General features: G+C 49.9%; 12 protein-coding genes across 12 annotated transcripts, besides 1 other annotated feature; all 12 read right to left on the reverse strand.

The window, feature by feature from the left end:
• The first annotated feature begins 238 nt into the window (after positions 1-238).
• Positions 239-260: a sequence feature (AT_rich).
• A 36-nt stretch (positions 261-296) lies between these two features.
• On the reverse strand, positions 297-3,269 carry Tb10.70.2730 (hypothetical protein, conserved; the record flags this gene model as incomplete). The annotated part of the gene is made up of 1 exon (XM_817603.1): positions 297-3,269. One exon carries the CDS (start codon positions 3,267-3,269, stop codon positions 297-299), a length of 2,973 nt encoding a protein of 990 aa, XP_822696.1.
• A 398-nt stretch (positions 3,270-3,667) lies between these two features.
• Tb10.70.2720 (mRNA capping methyltransferase, putative) lies at positions 3,668-4,642 on the reverse strand (the record flags this gene model as incomplete). The annotated part of the gene is made up of 1 exon (XM_817604.1): positions 3,668-4,642. The coding sequence occupies one exon, from the start codon at positions 4,640-4,642 to the stop codon at positions 3,668-3,670; it is 975 nt and encodes a 324-aa protein (XP_822697.1).
• A 456-nt stretch (positions 4,643-5,098) lies between these two features.
• Positions 5,099-6,175, reverse strand: Tb10.70.2710 (hypothetical protein, conserved; the record flags this gene model as incomplete). Its single annotated transcript, XM_817605.1, has 1 exon — positions 5,099-6,175. The coding sequence occupies one exon, from the start codon at positions 6,173-6,175 to the stop codon at positions 5,099-5,101; it is 1,077 nt and encodes a 358-aa protein (XP_822698.1).
• A 425-nt stretch (positions 6,176-6,600) lies between these two features.
• Tb10.70.2700 (fructose-6-phosphate2-kinase, putative) lies at positions 6,601-8,037 on the reverse strand (the record flags this gene model as incomplete). The annotated part of the gene is made up of 1 exon (XM_817606.1): positions 6,601-8,037. One exon carries the CDS (start codon positions 8,035-8,037, stop codon positions 6,601-6,603), a length of 1,437 nt encoding a protein of 478 aa, XP_822699.1.
• A 334-nt stretch (positions 8,038-8,371) lies between these two features.
• Tb10.70.2690 (hypothetical protein, conserved) lies at positions 8,372-9,235 on the reverse strand (the record flags this gene model as incomplete). Its single annotated transcript, XM_817607.1, has 1 exon — positions 8,372-9,235. The coding sequence occupies one exon, from the start codon at positions 9,233-9,235 to the stop codon at positions 8,372-8,374; it is 864 nt and encodes a 287-aa protein (XP_822700.1).
• A 179-nt stretch (positions 9,236-9,414) lies between these two features.
• On the reverse strand, positions 9,415-9,966 carry Tb10.70.2680 (ARP2/3 complex subunit, putative; the record flags this gene model as incomplete). Its single annotated transcript, XM_817608.1, has 1 exon — positions 9,415-9,966. One exon carries the CDS (start codon positions 9,964-9,966, stop codon positions 9,415-9,417), a length of 552 nt encoding a protein of 183 aa, XP_822701.1.
• A 240-nt stretch (positions 9,967-10,206) lies between these two features.
• Positions 10,207-10,677, reverse strand: Tb10.70.2670 (hypothetical protein, conserved; the record flags this gene model as incomplete). Its single annotated transcript, XM_817609.1, has 1 exon — positions 10,207-10,677. The coding sequence occupies one exon, from the start codon at positions 10,675-10,677 to the stop codon at positions 10,207-10,209; it is 471 nt and encodes a 156-aa protein (XP_822702.1).
• A 326-nt stretch (positions 10,678-11,003) lies between these two features.
• On the reverse strand, positions 11,004-13,544 carry Tb10.70.2660 (elongation factor 2; the record flags this gene model as incomplete). The annotated part of the gene is made up of 1 exon (XM_817610.1): positions 11,004-13,544. One exon carries the CDS (start codon positions 13,542-13,544, stop codon positions 11,004-11,006), a length of 2,541 nt encoding a protein of 846 aa, XP_822703.1.
• Positions 13,545-14,163: 619 nt separating this feature from the next.
• Positions 14,164-16,704, reverse strand: Tb10.70.2650 (elongation factor 2; the record flags this gene model as incomplete). The annotated part of the gene is made up of 1 exon (XM_817611.1): positions 14,164-16,704. One exon carries the CDS (start codon positions 16,702-16,704, stop codon positions 14,164-14,166), a length of 2,541 nt encoding a protein of 846 aa, XP_822704.1.
• A 335-nt stretch (positions 16,705-17,039) lies between these two features.
• Tb10.70.2640 (hypothetical protein, conserved) lies at positions 17,040-18,176 on the reverse strand (the record flags this gene model as incomplete). The annotated part of the gene is made up of 1 exon (XM_817612.1): positions 17,040-18,176. The coding sequence occupies one exon, from the start codon at positions 18,174-18,176 to the stop codon at positions 17,040-17,042; it is 1,137 nt and encodes a 378-aa protein (XP_822705.1).
• A 201-nt stretch (positions 18,177-18,377) lies between these two features.
• Positions 18,378-19,001, reverse strand: Tb10.70.2630 (mitochondrial inner membrane signal peptidase, putative; the record flags this gene model as incomplete). Its single annotated transcript, XM_817613.1, has 1 exon — positions 18,378-19,001. The coding sequence occupies one exon, from the start codon at positions 18,999-19,001 to the stop codon at positions 18,378-18,380; it is 624 nt and encodes a 207-aa protein (XP_822706.1).
• Positions 19,002-20,071: 1,070 nt separating this feature from the next.
• Tb10.70.2620 (hypothetical protein, conserved) lies at positions 20,072-21,472 on the reverse strand (the record flags this gene model as incomplete). Its single annotated transcript, XM_817614.1, has 1 exon — positions 20,072-21,472. The coding sequence occupies one exon, from the start codon at positions 21,470-21,472 to the stop codon at positions 20,072-20,074; it is 1,401 nt and encodes a 466-aa protein (XP_822707.1).
• Positions 21,473-21,820: the final 348 nt, after the last annotated feature.

Here is a 21,820-nt window from a genome sequence, read left to right on the forward strand (position 1 = left end):
CTTCGCAAACGTCACGTAACACAACGTCAGCCAAGTGTAAAGGGGGTGGGATCCGGCTCTCTCCTGTACCTTCCATATGAAAAGCTACTTGCAGTGGCATGGAAGTCACCGCAAGATCGAAAGAGAAGAGCAAAATAAAAGCAACAAAATGTTTTCGACGGTCAAACGGCGCACTGTGGAAACGTTCGTGAAATGCACATGTTGAACATGAATTAGAAGCACCAAATGTACAGAGAGGTAAAAAAATAATAATAATATTTGATGCACGGTATCTGTGACACGTAATCTACTACATTCTACATGATATAGACAATAACATTCATCTTGCCATTTTGCTGGTCTAAAGGAATTGAATGAACAGAAGTGGTGTTGTTCCGCCGCATCGCCTCCGCCCTTAAGAGCAGCGAAGCGGTGGCAACCACATCGTCACTCCCATCGGCGCCAATCCGGAAAAATAAGACTTTGCTCTCGTTTGTTAGGGGTGTGCTCCACTCTAACTGAGTTTCCGGGAAACAGATACGGAAGAAAGCGCCCGCCGAAAAGAGTGTTTGTGTCTCGGACAACCTGCAAGTGACTCCTTTCTCTTCCTCACTACCGTACATGGCGACCTTGAGTGACCCAGCGAGGTCATTAGTTACGAGCGCAACGTTGTAGAGTCGCACTATCACCTGCGTAGCAGCCTCCCGGATAAGCACAGGCGGCGAAAGGCTCCGCTGGTGAACAAAGTTGCGGAGCACATCTCGCCCGACAAGTTCCTCAACAATAATGGCGTCTCGTCCCCAATAAAACTCCTTGAAGAGTGAACCAAAGAGCTGACGACTTCGTTGCCGTTGGGCTTCACGCTTAGTGACAAATGATTCCTCCTGACGGCGGAAGTAATCCATAAGAGCTTCTACTCCCGTGCGCTCTACCTCCGGTTCCTTGTGTGCGCTTCGTTGCTGCCACTCATCCTCTCGTGATATTATTCGATCAAACAGACGGCGCAAAGCCTCGTAAGAATCTTCAACACACTTGTGGATATGGCAACGGCACACGCTCTCTTCCCTCATTAACATCAACAGTAACCTTTCATTCGTTTCGCACGCCGCAGTTTTTCTCCTTCCCTCGGGTTCCACTGTGTGAACAAGTTCATCGGAAAGACGCTGAAGGAGCTCTTCTAACGACATATATTGTGTAATAGATCGAGTCGACCAGAGCTCTTCTGAGCAGTATTTTACGGGCCGGTATCCCCCGCGTGAGATGAACAGGGCACCAATAGTTGTTTCTGCTTCGGTTATAATGCTCAAACGCCCGTCAAGCTCATCCACCTCACAGGACAAAAGATAGGGACGGCTGTACCTGAAGCTCTTTGTTAGGAATTTCCACCGTTGCTGAGCTCCCGTGCCTAAGTCTAACCGCACGAATTGTTCCACATCCACCAACTTCTCAAGCGCAATACCACAAAGCCCCCGCTGGAACTCCACTGCTATGTCCATGCGGTTCCACTGTTCCACATCGCTAAGTATGTTCGCATATACCCATCGTCGACCGTAGGACTCACTTACAACAACCTCCTTGCGTCTACATTTCTCCCTTTCCAGCAATGCCCACTGGTCCGAATATTGTCTCCGGTACCATTCTTCCACTAATTTGGGGTCGGGCCCAGCATACACTGGCTGCACCGGTTCATCGTCGACAGGACTGCTAGACGGCGCAGCTTCCTGAAGAACAATGACCGACCAAGCGCTGCGAGCTTCAGAAATAATCGCAATTCGTTCATTTTCTTCATCGTTCAAGAGTTTCTCGCAGAGCTGCGTTCCCAAAGTTGCATAACTGCTTCTAACCATCGACTCCCAACAGCTTGCTTCTACCTCCATAATCGCAGCTGCCCTTCCTGCTGCGGTTAATTCACATAGCTGAAGATGAGAGAACATCATCAAATTCATCGCTTCCTCTATCTCAGCCTCGATAAGCCGCTTCCGGCAGCATTCCTCCTCAGATTCAACGATCATCGCGCTTTCCATCATCCGTTTAGACCAAACAAAACTGTGATACATATTTTTAAGCTGGGTGTACTCCACACTTTCCTCTGCCCAAAGTTCTCTAAGTTTGTGAACTACATCGTAATAGAACTCGTCGTGCTCAGCTTCAAACTTTTCTATTTGTCTCTTCTCACGGTTGTGGCACTCCCCAATTGCGTGGAAGCCGTGTCTCCACTGGTCAAACACACACATTCGCTCGTACCACTCAAGCCTGTACACAATGTCGGCAGCATCACCTGGTTTTAGCGCTTGATTGAGCAATTCCCGCCACCCAAGGTAGAACCCCACACGTATTTCCTGACGCTTCTCCATTTCGTACCTCTCAAGAACGGCACGAAGGTCCATTTCCCTGATGGGTACATTAAGCAGAAGACGTGCGACTTCTCTCATTCGTTCGTCATCAACGAGCTTTCGTCTAATCAAGGATGCACGCATAACTGAAGTCACCATGAGCCGTGAGGCGCTGTTTTCTAGTTCATTGGCCAATATTGCAAGATTCTGGAGGCTCAGTCGCTCCAAAGAGCACCGCTCACGCTCCTCCTCAGCATCAAGTAACACAATATCACGTTTAAAGTTGTCGGAACGACAGCGAGCCCAGAAAGAGACACGATACGATTGTTGGAATAGAAGCTCCATGCCGATGTGTCGACTCGCTTCGAGGAAGCGCCTCCTGGTAACCTCCTTGCGGCACATTCCTTCCAACTCGATTAGCTCTCTGCGTCGATCGGCTTCTACCGCTGCCATCTTCCCAAGAAAATGTCCGTACAGATTTTCAATTCGCTCACGAGCAAATACGTTATAAGCTAAATATCTGCTATACATCTCATCCCACACAACTTTGAAGAACGCTGCCCTCTTTCCGACTTCTGAAACGGAGGCAAGCCAGAGCAAGTTGCGGCACTGCTCCTCTTCCTCACACAGTAAAGAGTATTCCTCTGCAATGTATTGTCCAGTGAGGAATGCCTTTTGCATCTTTACTCGGCATCGTGATTCCTGGCAGGTGACAACCCCCCGCAACTCTTCCTCAAAGGCGGCGAGATCCTCGAGCGAGCTGATCCCTTTCAGCTGCCGCACCATTTGACGCGTCCTCAAGCTCCCCTTCGCTGGCATACAGGTGACTGGCTTCACGGGTTTGTCTGATGCCTCTAGAAGTAGATCATTTAAGATACCGTAAAGCGGCGTGTAACCATTTTTTTCGGTCGATGCAGCGACAGCGGCGCTAACGGTGAGCACCGCTGTTTTTGGCATCGAGGCCACTTCGTAATTCCCCTTCCGAAGGGGGAGAGTAACTAACAAAATGAAATGTAACAGTAATAAAGAAATAGAAAATAGATATTAAAAAAAAAGGAACACAATGTGACCTTGGAAAACGGCTGTTTGTTTCAACGAATGTAATGAAGAAGAAAAGACAGAAACACAATAATCAGCAGATAGAGAAGACGAACTTCCATTACATAATGTCCCCTCAGAGAAGGAAAGAAGAAAAGAAGGAAGGGGGTGAAGAAAACAACAGAGGATAAACCTTCTCTCTTAAGCACGTAGTTGGTTCCACGAGGGCCCCGTATGTATTTGAGCGCCCACCGAATGTTGACAACCTTAAGTAGGCAAGTGCCGCCACAGGAAGAAAACGGGGAGATAAGTACTCCTCAGCTGGCTTTCCGGAAGCACAACGAGCGGTACAGTGTGGCCAGTTCCATTTCACCTCCGACCAAATAGCGCTCCTTATTTTTGGAGGGGTCGTCCTTATAAGTCTCATAGAATGAGCCAAAGTGTTTGGAGAACTTCACCATCTCCTCCAGACCGTGCTGTTTCGCACAATCGCGGACATAGTCGAGTGGGACAACATACTCATCACAGTCTACAAACCCATCGAGATTGAAACGATATCTCGTTCCGACCACTAGTCTGTCGTATTCAAACTGAGGCTCAGAATCGAAGTGGATAGAAAACAAGCCTTTGCTCTCCATCCGGTTCGCCGCAACACGCTTCGCCAGAACTTCTTCATCGACAGTTGTTGCAATGAATACACCTTCAGGGGCCAAAGCTCTGGCAATTGCTCCCAATAACATGTCAATACGTTCGAGCGTATCACAAGCATAGTGAAACGCGAACTGGATGGAAACAATGTCAAATTTTCCAAAATGCTGAGTAAGGGGTAATTCGCGAAGGAGAAAATCCTCACTAAAGCAATCCTTAACAGTAAATGAGCAACGACACACGGTGTCCGGAGCAATTTTTTTGTATCGGCTTTCCGCCTCGGCAATACATTCTGGCGACACATCGTAACACTCCACATACGCGGCTTTTGTTAGACGCTCACGCGGCAACTTTGCCGTCGCAAAACTGAGCTCAGGACTTTGGCAATGCAGCCATTTTCCCAGATCACCGCCCCTTCCGCTGGCCAAGTCAAGCACGATAGCATCGCGCCTTCCCGTTGTTACCTTAATATGGTCCAGTGCACACTGAATAAGGCACTTTTTCACGTAGTTACTGAAGAAACGAAATGGCGTTTCTTTGCTTTTCATATCTCCAGCGCGCTTCTTTACGACTTGGTCGTATGAAGCTGCAGTCCGTAGGCTCTCCATTAAGGTTACGCTTTCACCCCTTTTACGGCAGTTCATAGAAAAAAAGATGAATGAAACGATACAGCAAAATTCATACAATATCAACAAATACATCTTCATCCGCTTGAAAACTTTAAAAGAAACACGCATATACGCAGCACAAACACGAAAGGAGGAAAGCAGAACAACCCTGCTGCCCGCCTTTTCTTTGATTTGTTACCTTCCACTCACCTGCTCTCAGGGAGAGCAGTTTCCTCTTCACCTAACTTTCTTTTCCTGCTGACCTTGTGTCCTTACCTTCAGTGCTTCTGCAATATGCGCTTCTCTCCCCCTTTATCTGATTCCTCCTCCTCCTCGTCTTCGTCTTCAAAATTCACTTTCTTTCCTGGTGCCGCTTTTAATGTTACCCCAAGGTTGCGCCTCATTCGCACGTGAGGTGAAACTAGAATCAAGAAAACGGGAGTTCGACGAAACTATATGAAAGGCAACTAAAGAGGTTCCAATCCAAGACGGTCACGGATAACTGGATAGCGCTGCGAGTGCGCGATTAACAACACGAACCACCATTGTGGTGGCAGTGATCACTTCATTTCCGCCAAAATCAACACCGAGTCGAAATCCACAAACACGAAGCAATTGGAGAGCCGGCCGTACAGGAGCCAACTTGGTGCAGAAAGCATTCGTAGATGTTTTTAGCAACCGTTTTGATGTGTCGAACGGGTTGTCACGAATATTCGTTAAAATTGTTCGAAGCATCTTTAAGCATTGTTGTGCCGTGACGGCGTCATTAAAATTTGCTACTGCAGCGGCGAGTTCCGGAAGGGAAGAGGCAGCCATGGGAGGCTCGTTGGTGAACACCTCATCCAATGATACAGGAGGCGGTGCCGCCAAGCTCTGAAGGTTCCATACCGTAGGGGCAGTTCCCGTTTGCGACGTGCCATGTTGCCACTGCTCCATGTCCACCTGAGCTAACGCCTGTTCACGCTTTTTACGTGCCTCTTCTTCAATTTCCTCCTCCGCTTTCCGTCTTGCCTCCTCAGGCATGGAACCCTCGCGAATAAACTTGTCCGTGAGAATTTGTATCCTGACCCGGCGGCGGGCGGCGAGGTCCTGTTGCTTCTGCTTCCGAACGGCTTCAAGCTCCGCTTCCCTTCGGATCTTATCAAGTTCTTCCTTCACCTCGATAGCCTTTCTGCCCATGGAAACTCGTTTGCGCTCATCCTCCAGGGCCTGTCTCTTTTCCTCCTCCATCTTGGCTCGTGCTTTCCCGCGAAGTTCCTGCACCTTTGCCTCCCGTTCCGCTTCAGTCAGCACCCTTTTCACCCTTACCACAACCTCCACCCCCTCCTCCAGAGGTGTATTGAGCTCGGGATGATCCTCGTGCATTGTTATCCACTGTGTGCAGGTACCTTCATCCACACAACCCGCTACTATAGACTTTTTAATTGCGTTTTCACTGAAACCCTTCGCCTGTAGCGATTCAAACAGAGATTGACTTATGTAGTACTTCCTCTTTTCACTGTCAGAGTGCTCAGAATCACTTTGACAGTCACGTGTACTTACGTCGTGTTCCCCATTTCGGTCAGTCATCGGCACTATGTCGTCTTCCCCCACGCAGACCCCGAAAGAGATGAGCAGTAACGCAACAAAACAATACCAAAGAAAAAAAACGCCAAGCAAAAATCTGTAGTGGTAAAAATACAGATGCAACCCCAGCGAGGATCTGCCCTGCTGACGTGTATACACGCGTGCATTTTGGACAATTTCACAAAAGGGGGTCAATTAGCACTAGTGGTGTAATGTGGGAACAAAGCAGCTGAGAAGGGGGATCAAAGGTGTTAAAAATCAAGGAAAGGAGAACAGTGCTGTCTTGCTTTCCCTCTCAAAGGAAAGCACACAAAGGCACACACATCCACATACATATGCGTGTACCGATATGAATATACGAAAGACGGGTGATGAGGCAGGCATCCGCCGCAGCAGAAAAAAAAAAATGGACTGCTGCCGCCTTTTATTCACCCGACGGAGGTGCTCGCCTCGGTGGATGACTGCAAGCGGGGCCGCAACGTAATGGTCGATAAACGTGGCTCCCCCAACCTGTTGTACGTACAACACCATACGGCCCGATGGGCACAGGGCTTGTGAACCGCCTCCTCTACCGGCGGGCCTCCAAAGAATGAAAGTATCGCTCGCAACACGGCTTGGTGAGCAACAACTAATATTCCTTTGCGTGTAGCATTAAGGTCATACAGGATAGGTACCAGCCGGCGTTTCAGATCGTGGTAAGATTCGCCGTTGGGGTAACGGAACCCAGCCTTATCTGTGTGACGGAAAAACTGGATACTCGGGTACTGCTCCTTTACCTCGTTGGCTGTCATGTCTTCACACACACCGGCGTGAATCTCGTTTAGCATTTTAAATGCCTTTAAGTTTCCATTCGTGAGAACGTCGGCTGAAGGTTGCGCTGTGTGCCTCGTACGCTTCAACTGGCTACACCAAACCTCAAATCCCTCCGTTTCATCCCATATCGAATCTCTTGTCGCAAAGAGCCGGGGGTTCCGCACCACCTGATCGCGAAAAAACTCCGCCAACGTCAGCGCATCGTCCACACCCAGAGGCGTAATGTCCGGGTCTCCACCGAGGCGATCCTCCAAATTGTACTCCGACTGCCCATGCCGTGTAAAGAAGAGCGGACACCCCGACCGCAGTGTCTCCTCGGGGGATCCGGACAGAGGCTCGTGAAGATGAATATGGTGGAGCGTCGGAAGGCAACTGTTGAGGTAACTCGTTATTTTTGCACAGGTGCTACTTCCACGGCACTTAGTCAGACGGTAAGCGGGTTGCCTTAAACATACGTTAATATAGCTGCAATCCACTGGATTGCTTTCCCTCCAACTATCCCCAAACCAGATATGGCGCACGAAAAGGTTTTCCATGCTCCCAAGCATTTTGTGCACTGTATCGTATGCCGCCTGTGACTCGCAGTCCGCTAGGACTATTACCACCGGTTCCGTTAAGGTACCGCGCTTTCGAGCTGACTCGACGTGCTCGAGCGATTTTGCCAAACACGTTTCCATGCATTTCCTCCACGCAGCAGCATCATCTTCATGTCGATAGACGTTAAAATCCCGCGGCGAGGGGCCGGCAAGAAAAAAAGCAGCGTCCTTATAACACCAAAGAAGATAGTGAAGGAGTTTCGTGCAGAAGAACCGCGCCACCAGACCGCAGTTCGGGGGGGAGCTCACCAGGACAAACACTGCGCTCACAGAAGTACTTAAACTACTTCCAGGCACATTCTCGCTGCCTTCCCTCTGGCACCAGGGAGGGGCGGTAAAAGCGTACTCATCTGCTCGATTAAATGGTCCGACAAAACGACAGAAGTCAATCGAATTCTCCTCGAGTCGATCACTAATTTTGATGTTACTTTGCAAAGGGATCGTTGACTGAGTCATATAATCTCACACCCCACTCCTACTTGCGCTATTCACACATAGGTAACAAAAGAGACGTGTTTACGAGCATACTCACTAGCAGTATTACAATTTCATCCATACATGCAAAGTAAAGAAGGGCACTCAAAAGCATCCCCTGCAACGCAAGAACACCTTTGACAAAAAATGTTACAGAGCGAATACACGCACCCGCTCATATACGTGTATATAGTCACACCTACGTACGAATGCACACGCACGTACGGTTCCACACACTTACAGAACCACACAAAACAACATGTCATTAACAACAACTCCAACAATCATCGACACGGCAAACCGCATTGCAAGTCGGCTACCGCTTCCCATCCTCCAACATCATCTTCTGAATGATTTCATCCTTCTGCTGTAGTAACTCACGGCGCCTTTGATCCGTAAGAGCCGGCACGAACGCGCGTGAAGCTGATCTCCGTTGCTTGTGACTGTCACCCTTCATGACGAAACGGTAGCCAAACTTCAGAAATGCAAAGACCATTAACATTATAACCAATGGAACCGGCGACTCGGAGTCCTCCCCTTCAGCTCTGTTGATCCTAAAAATAGCACTGCAGTTACTCGTTTTCCCAGCGAGCAGAAACACTATGAGGAATCTGTCACTTTTCATACCCTCAATCCAATATCCTTGCAAATTGAACGGTGCCCTTGCGCATCCACTATCATCAGCAGGGATATGCAACGGTTGCGGTTCTCTTAGCAAGCCACCAAGCTTCGTCTCCCCGCGTTCCTGTAGCAGCGGGATCAACTTCGCGTCGGTGCAGTTGGAGAGGCGAAGGCCGTCGACCGTTATTTTCATCCTCAGTGAATCCGGTAATGTCAGTGACCACTCAGTAGGAACACACTGAACAGATTGATCCGCCTCGTTCGTAAAAATAGAGAAGAAACTGACGACTGACATGACGGCATTCGACAAAACACTTTGCAAGACCTCACGCCGTAACAGTACTTCCTCGCTCGATACCTCCAACACGAAACCCGTACGCTGCGGCTGGTTACCGGAAAGCCAAAAAACACTCCAATTCCCTTTCATTTTTCCGTAGAAAACGCTCCTGTCTGAAACGGCTGCAACCGAAGAGGCCTTCACAGTCCTCCAACTACAAACACCCACAACCGTGACGAAGAGAGACAGCACCACCCATCCCCTCCAGCTTGCATTCATCATTCTCCTTTTCTCTTAATTTCCGGTATTGCTCACGAAAAGGTTGTGAACAGCCAGTAAACAGTGAAAAAGTGCCGAACTTACATATACGCCCATGGAGGAATGAGAAGGGGGAAATAAAGAAGTGATGTGCGCAGACCACTACGCGAATGATATGTGGTGCGACCCAAGCGCCACCAACGTTACCCACCAAGCAAAAACGGCCGCTTCGCGAACGCCATCCAAAATTTGTTCCCCGTTCCATCTTCCTCAGGAAACAGGAAGATTTTTTCAACGAGCCGACTTCCCGCCTCTACACGAAGCTGCGTGGCATACGATTTCCATCTATCTTGCTCAGAGTCATCTCCTGGTGAAAAAAAGCGGCTGAACACGAACCCTTCATCCACGGGAGCAACGACGCCCTCCACGGCGCGGTTAAGCATTGCCTTCTGAGCCTCATTACGATTAAGACCAACCAAACTTTTGATGCATTCGTGAAGGTACCACGTGAGGTATAAGATAACGCGATCTCCCGCTCCCCTGATGGGAAACGCGCGTCTAACCAAATGTGTTTTTAGAAAGTACAGCGCTTCGTCAACTATGTCTTGTGGTTCCCCCTCCCCCTCGATGGGATCTATCACCTCACTCATGGGTCGCGAAGGACCGTTGGGAGTGTCCAGTGAGGTACGGCGCAACGGATACACGCCACAACCAAGTAAAGTGCTCTCCTCATAACCGTTCCACTGACTCTCCATTTCAAATTTCTAAAACTGTGTCGTAATAAAGGTGAGGAAACGGGAGTGTACAGGGAACGATACTACAGGGACAAATACAACTTTTGTGGCATTTTGCGTATGGCTACGCTACGTCCAAAGCCGTCACAGCCCAATGGACACCGGCAGAAGCAGCAACGACAGCAAATTTTAAAAAAAGGTCTTGCAGCCCTTTCACGCAAAATGACAAAGATAGACACGAGTAGTGAAGAATCAGGCACTTCAAGGCTTCTTAACGGTATTCATCACGTTAGTGCGAAGGAGATCGTCAACCTTCCCTTGTTTGGACTCCATCTCCAACTCACGTTGATGTCGCCACACGCGCATCCTCAGCCCGTCCTCCTCCATCACTCTCTGCAGCTCGTTCTGATTGTACGGGTACCTCTCGAAAATACCCGTCCTCATCATGCCGCTACCATAACGCTCAACGTAAAACATAACCTCCTTCCTCCCCAACCACCTGTAATCATCAAGCGGCTCCTCACCGCTTTTAGAGCGAGCACACCTCCACAGCAGCTTCGCAAGCTGAAATTGATTAACCGGGGAGTCAAGACGCAAAAATGAACCCATGAAGTCCTGAAAACGATCATCACAGCGCCACGGACGCATACCGTAATATATACTGCGACCGGTAACTACGTTAAGAGCCTCTGGTGCATCCACAACCCTAGAATAATGAGGTGTGCTACCCATTCACCACTCACTGCAGTTCCACTAGCAATTAGTACCAGTCTAATCTACAAGAAAAAATGTGAAAAACAGAAACACAAGAATTTAGTACTTACCTACCACGGTACAAAAAAATTTACAGACAACACAAACAACATCAAATCAAAAATATATATCAGAAACTTTACTTAGTATTCTCAATTATCTCATGATCATGTTTAAGTTTACTACAATCCTAGTTTATTTCTTAAAACCCAAATAGTAACTACCAACCCCTTTCCCCAACACCGCATTAAAAAAGAGGTTTTACTGACGCAGTTACGAGTAAAACGAAAAACTAATTATACCGCCTATAGCTTGTCCAGGAAGGTGTCGAGGCCCGGAATGTCTGGTTTGAGGCCCTTGCGTTGGCGAATGCTCAGCACCAGAGTGTTTGCCTGTGACTTGGGGTCAAGCGGGTCACCAGGGTACTGCTGCCAGTGGTCAAACACACACTGCGGGAATGCCTGGCCTCCGGTTCCGGCACGAAGGTCAGCGGTGAAACCGAACGACTCGGCGACTGGGAGGTATGCACGAACGTTGTAGATGGGTGTGCCTGGGCGGTTCTCCTCGCCGATAATCACACCACGGCGGCGTGTCAGTACACCGTAGATGCCTCCCATGGCGTGCTCCACAGTCTGAATGTCAACCTGGAACATCGGCTCCATCAACCGCGGCGTAGCAGTCAGGCAGCAGGCATAGAACACACGGCGGGCAGTGGGGATGATCTGACCGCCACCACGATGGATGGCATCAGCGTGCATCGTCACGTCCTCCACGTTGATCCTCACACCACGCATGTTCTCGTCACAGAGCACACCCTCACGTGTCGCCCATTGCCAGGCCGCAACGAACGAATCTTTCATTTCCATCATGTTCTGCACACCCTTCGTCACGTCCACAACCACGTTGGGTCCGCGATTGTCGGGACCGTAGCACCAGATCTTACGCGCCTCAGCCACATCCCATTCGAACTTGTCCGCAAGGAAGCGGGCACGAGTCTTGGGGTCCGCCTCGGAGCCGGCATTTGCGCCATCCTCAATCTCAACGCACAGCTCCTCCGTCAGCGGCGCGCCGCGGCAGAATAGACGATTGTGTTTGTTAGCAGACTTGGAGAGACATTGTATCGACGACACATCCGTCACAGTTTCACGGAACGACACCACAGGTTCTGAGATCTTTAGCGGTGCGCCGTTCATAAAATCTTCCTGAAGATCCTTGAGGCAAATCTCCAAGTGCAGCTCACCAGCACCAGCAACAATGTGCTCACCGCTTTCCTCAATCGAACACACAACAAGGGGATCGGATTTTGCAAGGCGCTTCAGCCCTTCCACCAACTTGGGAAGGTCCGACGGGTTCTTGGCCTCCACAGCAACACGGACGACAGGTGAGACGGAGTATTTCATGTCACGAAGCGGGTGCGGGGATTCACCATCGTCAGTGATGGTGGCAGACTTCACAATGTACTTGTCCACTCCCACGAGACCAACAACGTTACCGCACGGCATGTCCTCCACGGCCTCCTGGTAGCGACCCATCATCAGCACCGTACGCTGCACCGGCTTGTCCTCGTACAGATCTTGCTTCTTACCATGGATGTAGTTGTTACCCATGATACGCACCTTCTGACCGCATCGAACCTTACCAGAGAAGATACGACCGAACGCAAAGAAGCGGCCACGATCGGCGGTCGGTACCATCTTGCTAATGTACAGCATCAGCGGTGCATTCGGGTCGCAGTTCTTGATACCCATGTAGTATTTCTCATCTGGGTTAGACTCACCGGAGTAGAGCATCTCAGCACGGTAGCTCTGTGCCTTCTTGGGTGAAGGCAGGTGCGCTACGATCATCTGCAGCAGTGTCTCGGCAGCAGGAAGGAACTTCATCATGATAGATTTCAGTAACTTCTTGGGAACCTGCTCGCGCTCCTCGGTTGTCAGGTTAATGTTGAGTGACTTGAGCATCTTCTCCACCTTCTCAGCCTTCTCTGTCATTACTGCATCGAAGATCTGGTAGATGGGGTCCAAGCAGAACTGGCAGAACGCGCGACGTACACGCTCACCTGCGGCGTTTGTCTCACTCTTGATCCATTTCTTGTTCTTCGCGTCAAAGAAGTTATCACCCCATAGTCGCTCACACATCTTGGACTCATCAACACCGAACTTGGATGCGTACATCTTCGCAAAGCGGGTGACAGAGAAGGCCCAAGCCTGCAGGCCGGAACCAATGGCGACTGTACCCTTCTCGGGGTACACCTGCACGTCACCCATGACGGGGTCATTGTAGGTGGCGATCACAACGTTCACGTTTTGCAGTGTCTTCACGAAGCCCTGGTATGCCTCTTCGGGGTCCAGCTGTAGCTCCAGAATAGCACGATCCACCTTGTTGATGAAGACTACGGGGCGAATACGCTCAGTCAGAGCCTGGCGAAGCACCGTTTCCGTTTGCACGCACACACCCTCCACACAATCAACGACCACTAGGGCACCATCGGTCACACGGAGTGCAGCAGTAACCTCGGAACTGAAATCAACGTGCCCGGGTGAGTCAATAAGATTGATCAAGAAGTCACGGCGGTCATCGGGAAGGTCACTGATAATCTCGGGAGGTACATGGTAATGCATCGAGATGGCAGTCGACTTGATTGTGATACCACGGGCAATTTCGTCCGCACGAGTGTCCATGATACGTTTGTCACCGGCGTCCTCCATCTTAATGATACCAGCGGCACCGACAAGCGAGTCGGACAGAGTGGACTTGCCGTGGTCGACGTGCGCGATCACGGACATATTACGGATCTGTTCGGGGTAGTCCATGAGGGCACGGACCTCATCAACGGTGAAGTTGACCATCTTGGATAGCTTTAAACAAGTGTATGTTCTACGTGAGTTACGAATGGTTGGGGGAACGACAAAAGGGAAGACGGGAAGAAGGATGTACGCACGCAGGCGGGGGAGCGGTAGGCAGCGAGCGAAGCGGACGGCTCATGTCACCCGTTGCCAACTAACAGGTTGTTTAACAGACGCTCCACAATTCCTCCAGAAACTGTCATCGAGGCGTTGTTGCAGTGATGCATCTGACCATGGGAACAACATATACGTCCTTTATGTTCGGGAGTAATGATTTCTTTCCTCTGTCTTTGACTTGATCTATCTCTCTGTCCATTCTGTATTTTAGATTATCTGAATATATTTACTTACTTTATTTGTATTGGTGCAGGACTTCCAATTTCCCGCAACTTTGCCCGTACGTCGAGGGAAGCACTCTCCTTAGCACCCCTTACTCCCTTCGATTGCACCTTTATACTTCCATTACCTTTACTTTTCATATATGCCCTAATTTTTGGCCACTTTCTCCATTCGGTTTTTTTACGTTAGAAAACAGTGCTATTGATTACCCCGCTTACGTTGGTGTGCGCTTAAATCGCCCTCCCGCCCAAACAGTAACACCTATGCACATTGTCCTGGTATGCTATAGCTTGTCCAGGAAGGTGTCGAGGCCCGGAATGTCTGGTTTGAGGCCCTTGCGTTGGCGAATGCTCAGCACCAGAGTGTTTGCCTGTGACTTGGGGTCAAGCGGGTCACCAGGGTACTGCTGCCAGTGGTCAAACACACACTGCGGGAATGCCTGGCCTCCGGTTCCGGCACGAAGGTCAGCGGTGAAACCGAACGACTCGGCGACTGGGAGGTATGCACGAACGTTGTAGATGGGTGTGCCTGGGCGGTTCTCCTCGCCGATAATCACACCACGGCGGCGTGTCAGTACACCGTAGATGCCTCCCATGGCGTGCTCCACAGTCTGAATGTCAACCTGGAACATCGGCTCCATCAACCGCGGCGTAGCAGTCAGGCAGCAGGCATAGAACACACGGCGGGCAGTGGGGATGATCTGACCGCCACCACGATGGATGGCATCAGCGTGCATCGTCACGTCCTCCACGTTGATCCTCACACCACGCATGTTCTCGTCACAGAGCACACCCTCACGTGTCGCCCATTGCCAGGCCGCAACGAACGAATCTTTCATTTCCATCATGTTCTGCACACCCTTCGTCACGTCCACAACCACGTTGGGTCCGCGATTGTCGGGACCGTAGCACCAGATCTTACGCGCCTCAGCCACATCCCATTCGAACTTGTCCGCAAGGAAGCGGGCACGAGTCTTGGGGTCCGCCTCGGAGCCGGCATTTGCGCCATCCTCAATCTCAACGCACAGCTCCTCCGTCAGCGGCGCGCCGCGGCAGAATAGACGATTGTGTTTGTTAGCAGACTTGGAGAGACATTGTATCGACGACACATCCGTCACAGTTTCACGGAACGACACCACAGGTTCTGAGATCTTTAGCGGTGCGCCGTTCATAAAATCTTCCTGAAGATCCTTGAGGCAAATCTCCAAGTGCAGCTCACCAGCACCAGCAACAATGTGCTCACCGCTTTCCTCAATCGAACACACAACAAGGGGATCGGATTTTGCAAGGCGCTTCAGCCCTTCCACCAACTTGGGAAGGTCCGACGGGTTCTTGGCCTCCACAGCAACACGGACGACAGGTGAGACGGAGTATTTCATGTCACGAAGCGGGTGCGGGGATTCACCATCGTCAGTGATGGTGGCAGACTTCACAATGTACTTGTCCACTCCCACGAGACCAACAACGTTACCGCACGGCATGTCCTCCACGGCCTCCTGGTAGCGACCCATCATCAGCACCGTACGCTGCACCGGCTTGTCCTCGTACAGATCTTGCTTCTTACCATGGATGTAGTTGTTACCCATGATACGCACCTTCTGACCGCATCGAACCTTACCAGAGAAGATACGACCGAACGCAAAGAAGCGGCCACGATCGGCGGTCGGTACCATCTTGCTAATGTACAGCATCAGCGGTGCATTCGGGTCGCAGTTCTTGATACCCATGTAGTATTTCTCATCTGGGTTAGACTCACCGGAGTAGAGCATCTCAGCACGGTAGCTCTGTGCCTTCTTGGGTGAAGGCAGGTGCGCTACGATCATCTGCAGCAGTGTCTCGGCAGCAGGAAGGAACTTCATCATGATAGATTTCAGTAACTTCTTGGGAACCTGCTCGCGCTCCTCGGTTGTCAGGTTAATGTTGAGTGACTTGAGCATCTTCTCCACCTTCTCAGCCTTCTCTGTCATTACTGCATCGAAGATCTGGTAGATGGGGTCCAAGCAGAACTGGCAGAACGCGCGACGTACACGCTCACCTGCGGCGTTTGTCTCACTCTTGATCCATTTCTTGTTCTTCGCGTCAAAGAAGTTATCACCCCATAGTCGCTCACACATCTTGGACTCATCAACACCGAACTTGGATGCGTACATCTTCGCAAAGCGGGTGACAGAGAAGGCCCAAGCCTGCAGGCCGGAACCAATGGCGACTGTACCCTTCTCGGGGTACACCTGCACGTCACCCATGACGGGGTCATTGTAGGTGGCGATCACAACGTTCACGTTTTGCAGTGTCTTCACGAAGCCCTGGTATGCCTCTTCGGGGTCCAGCTGTAGCTCCAGAATAGCACGATCCACCTTGTTGATGAAGACTACGGGGCGAATACGCTCAGTCAGAGCCTGGCGAAGCACCGTTTCCGTTTGCACGCACACACCCTCCACACAATCAACGACCACTAGGGCACCATCGGTCACACGGAGTGCAGCAGTAACCTCGGAACTGAAATCAACGTGCCCGGGTGAGTCAATAAGATTGATCAAGAAGTCGCGGCGGTCATCGGGAAGGTCACTGATAATCTCGGGAGGTACATGGTAATGCATCGAGATGGCAGTCGACTTGATTGTGATACCACGGGCAATTTCGTCCGCACGAGTGTCCATGATACGTTTGTCACCGGCGTCCTCCATCTTAATGATACCAGCGGCACCGACAAGCGAGTCGGACAGAGTGGACTTGCCGTGGTCGACGTGCGCGATCACGGACATATTACGGATCTGTTCGGGGTAGTCCATGAGGGCACGGACCTCATCAACGGTGAAGTTGACCATCTTGGATAGCTTTAAACAAGTGTATGTTCTACGTGAGTTACGAATGGTTGGGGGAACGACAAAAGGGAAGACGGGAAGAAGGATGTACGCACGCAGGCGGGGGAGCGGTAGGCAGCGAGCGAAGCGGACGGCTCATGTCACCCGTTGCCAACTAACAGGTTGTTTAACAGACGCTCCACAATGTTATTGAGCAAGGAATTTGTTTTATATAGTTATCTACTGATGTCGTGTACTTTACAGTGTCGTTTATCAATGTTGTTGTCATGAGGTGGAGCCACGGTTGTTTGTGATGTTTTTCTTCTCATGTTCGGTGTGTTTTAGCAGTATCTACCCCTTTATGTGACCCACTGTCGCACGAATAGTTTTTCATCTCCGTTTTTTATAGTGTAGCCCCGTGTTCGCTCGATCCATGTGTACGTGGGCATCCACCCCGGGAAAGCAGCGTTGTATGAGTGAAGTACGCTCTCTGCAAGCGCCTTACTATATAGCTTTGTGCTTTCGCTTCTGGTCTCTCCCATCTTTGATGCAGTTATAACACTCTCATTCCAACCTTTAACGTTGATATACTGCAAACACTTTGTACCGATGTGTCTAAACAACTCTCTTAATTTAGAAGCTGTGGGTATGCAATGCTCATTCATGACGAGCAAGCCTTCGGGAGCTAACTTTGCGAATGCTTTCTCTATGAGTTTGTGTGAGTTAACCATTTTACCCGTCTTGGGTTCAAAAACATCCATAAAAATAAAGTTGAAGTCATCCGGGCAGTCCAGGAGAGCTTCCTCTACCGTTTTAACATGAATGTGCGTGTTCGGATTGCCATCAAGCAGGTTATTTCTGCGGCACGTTCGGACCACGGCAGGCTCAATTTCCACGATGCTAATGTGGGCCTTTACTCCCAGGATGTGGCGGAGACCAAATTCCATACTATTGCCACCCATTCCAAGAATTAGCACCTTTGTTGTGGCAGAGGGAAAGCTCGCACGGCCGCTTCCTTCATCTTCATGGACTCCGCACCGTTGCATCATTCCGTGCGTGAGAAAGGCGAAATGCAACATATAACCTGCCACACATTGCATTTGCTCCTGTCGCTGGAAAAACACGACCGATTGGAGGTTGTAACTTCCGTCATCGCCGGTGATATGAGCGTCTCGGTGGACAAAGTGCATGGACCCGAAGCCAAACACCTCTTCGTCACACTGGACTCCTCCTTGTATATCAACGGTGCCGGGCGTCCCAGTTCTTCTGGTGGAAACAACGATATCAGACCGCATCCACACAACATCAACACCAGAAAATATCTCACAGGGCTCACGGTCCAGGAGGCGAACATTGCACGACACAAGGGCAGGTTTTCTCTTACACACGGCGCGAAGCTCTACAAGTGCCTTCCAGAAGGGATACACGCGCAGAATTTCGTTTTTCACGCCGACTACAATATCTTCATTCGGGATTACTTCAACCTTCCCAACCATGGAACGCCTGCTGTGTGGACGTGATACAAAATGCCGCCTTGAAGCTCCAGAAGAAGTAAGGGGAGAAAAAGAAGACCAAAAGAGTACAACACGATAGAAACCGAATAAACTGTAAGCCACATTCACGTGACAGTAGACGGAAACTTTTGATTATGCCCTCAGTGAAGTGTTCCCCAATTCTGGTTTCCAATATCAGCATTCTTATGGTCCCTCACCCGCTCCCCCTTTCGGAGCAGTTGAAGGAAGACGTGTAAGGGAGGGCCATATTTTCAACAGCACACGGCCACGGAGACATTCAACGGGCATGGCGCCGGTATGACGTGAGTCAAAACTCTCTAGAGGATTATCACCCTCGAGCCAGAGCCAAAGCGCTGACTTGTTTCCAGCACGTTCGAGGCATGTGTCCCATTCGTGTGACCTAGAACTGTTGTCACTATGTGCGCCAGTTTCTTCCTCTCCTCCTGAGTTTTCCGAAGGCTCACCCCCCAGCACCAGCGCCGGTACCGTGAACTGTAAGTTGTTCCAGTACTGCACGACCGAAGCATCGCTGGTGGTTCGAACGACCCGTTTGCAAACTCTTAACTCCGGTGAAATTTGCATAACAACAATATCTCCCTCCCGCACCAACTGCATCTTCGTCAGTTCCCTTGCAAGTAAATGCACAAAAGATGGAATGAACAACACGTAATCACCGGGTATTAGTGTTGGATACATTGACCTGCCCTTTACTGAGCAGCAGACGTCAACGTTATATCCGATAAACGCCCCAAGAAATATACATGGTAGGTTTCGATTCACCGAAAAAAATCCCCAACGCATCACCATGTATGTTGTATGACCCTTCTCCCCTCTCCTTCTCTCCCCCAAACAGGCCTCAAAGCCTGAGGTAGTGAAGACGGTAATGGTAAGAAGAAAAGGAACTGACACAACCCGTTGGGTTTCCGTTGCCGATTACGGTCCCCAGTATCTGCACTATCTTGGTCCAAGGAAGAGAAATTCGACGAAGGTATAATGATACGGACACTACAAAGAGGAAAGAGAGCGTTTGATTGTTGTCATCAATAATAAGTCCAACTTCATGGATACCCAAACCCGATATACATTTCACAAACAAAAAAATGTACGCATATATGTTCCGTTTTCATTAAATTGTTCTGTGTATCACCACCGGGCATGCGTACCGTGCCTCACAACGTGAAAAACAGGTTTGTGTGCAAGCATGCTGTGCACAACTCCCTGCACCTTGGTTAGAAACAAACTGAAACCAAACAGCAGAAGCAACAAGACAGTCATATTGCTGATAAATCGGTACAGGAGAGAGTGCAGCGGAAGTTATAAGCTCTAGCTAACCAAAAAAAAAAGGATCACTAAGTCCAAATCATGGTAGATATATAAACCTCTCATTCCGTTTTACGCATGCACAAGCACAATTACACACTTCGCCATACGTGTATGCACGAATCCGCTCCTTCGGTGGAAATGGAACGGCCTTGGCACAACACTAACGATGAGTATGGCCGTTGAGGCACCCTGGTAGCAAAGAACTTCTCAGAAATCGTCTACTGAATACTCACGTCCTCGTCACAATGCCTTAATGTACTTTTGCCTCTACCAGCCGCATCGTTTGCCAACCCTCGTTCTTTGTTTGAAAACGCCCACTCTATGGATTTCGCCTGAAATGCAGGGAACGCAGAAAACACCCCAACAATGACGATAGGTCGCGGGTGATTTGTAAAAATGCAACCCACTCTGCGGCGAACACAACTTCCCTTCCCCGGTCTCCTCCTTTAGTAGCTCTGCCAACCCACACGAGGCTGAGAACACTTTAAACCTATTGTTTCGTATTCTCCCCTTTATTCTTTAATGTCTTCAATGCTTTACAAGCTGCAAGTACCTCAAAGATCATTTAGGTGTGGCGCAGGAACCTTGCGATGCCACGCGTGGGTACCGTACGCTCGTAGAGACTCCTCATTGGGGACAATAATCTCGCGACAGTAAGCAGAACCGCAGAAACACGAAAAGGGTTTCATGGTATTATCGCAGAAGGTGCAGTAATCCATTGTCAGTTCATCCCCTTTTGCAATGTCCCGGGCCGCGATTACGTTTAGTGAATGGTTCTCATCAAAAATACAATTTGGTTCACAGGAATGATTTATGGGTCGCCAACAATTTGGGTCACTATCCCAGGTGACGTAGACGTGTCCATCTGCATCAATGGGCCATGCATATTCTCTGAACAGTTTCTTCTTCTCCTCATCCCAGGTCTTCTCAACAAAAGGCCGCGTGACGATAGAAAAGCTTCTTTCCTCATCTTCGAAAACGAGCCCGCCCTTCGGAACATCCCTCGATGCACGAAGATAATAACCCTTATTTTCGCCACCGAAGCATACCTCAGCGACAGGTGCCAGCGGGGCGCGCTCGCACTCCCGCACACACTCGTCTAACAATCCTTCCTGCGAGGCCACAATTGAAAGCTGCGTGCAGAGACCTAATAAAGAGCATCCAACATCTATGTCCTCTAAAACAAGTTTTTCCGAAGTTGTGCTTGAATTAAAGCGCAGCCGCGCGAAACCGCTGCGGTTCAGCACGTCTTTTGAAAATGCGGCGGCCCATTTTTCTATAGAAGGCTTCCACTTTTTTATGAAGGCATCATCTTGCTGCCTGGGGGGTTCCGTTGCCACTGCAAAACTCCCAGCGCCCCATACAAGGACCTCCAGCCCCATATCCTTTACAGGGCTCACCTCCCAGGCGATCAGTTTGCCATGTGATTGAATGCCTTGACGTACCATACGAAGCAAGGCTGATTTCTTCTCAACAACGGTTTCAAAACGACTTTGAAGAGGATTTGCATTCCGCAGTTTTACGGGAAGACGGAGCTCAAGATAATCGGTTTGCGTGTCCGCCTTAACGACAGTAGACCGTGGTAACGGGAGGCCAGCGTAGAAGGCCATCATGAAGAGAACATCTAATGGTTGTCTCAACGTTGCGTAACGACATCCGCCATACAAAATATCGAAATGCTCAAAGAGAGAGGAGAGAACTTGAGGGCTCGCCAACTCTTCGTCCTCCGCTGTTCCGGTACAGAGGTTCAATGCACAACGGTACAAGTTCCGGGATGCGTAAATTTCCCGCACGGCACGGTACATGGAAGGGCCGTTGCAGACGGGAAACAATTTAAATGGGAACCTTGCCAACGGAATGAGTTGCGCAGTCATCGCTGTTTCGCACCCTTTGTCGCAGAACACTGCAACAAGATCTGCCTTGCTCATCCTGTGTTGCAGGGCTTCTGTTTGCATGCAACCAAAAAAAAAAAGGAGCTACAGTAGTGAGAATTTAGGCGGCTAAACGGAGGAAGAAGGGAACAGACACACGTATACGTGTATGGGCAAGTGCTGCACTACTCAACGCACAGTGTAAACACAAGCCAGCGCACGCAGCGTGGATATTCGTGCTTATGTGTTGAAAAATAAAATAAAAAGCACGGAAAAACAGCAACTGTTTTCGCGCACAAATATATCCACGTGGAGTGCGGTTAGAGGCAACAGAAGGTTTATTGAGATGTGGGTAGGAGTACGCCCCAGGGGTTTCTCTTTTCTCCCCACTGGTACCACAGAGTAACAATCTCTTTACAACAAACTAAGCAA

This window comes from Trypanosoma brucei, chromosome 10, assembly GCF_000002445.2.
Source record: "Trypanosoma brucei brucei TREU927 chromosome 10, whole genome shotgun sequence".
Taxonomy (NCBI): Eukaryota; Euglenozoa; class Kinetoplastea; order Trypanosomatida; family Trypanosomatidae; genus Trypanosoma; species Trypanosoma brucei.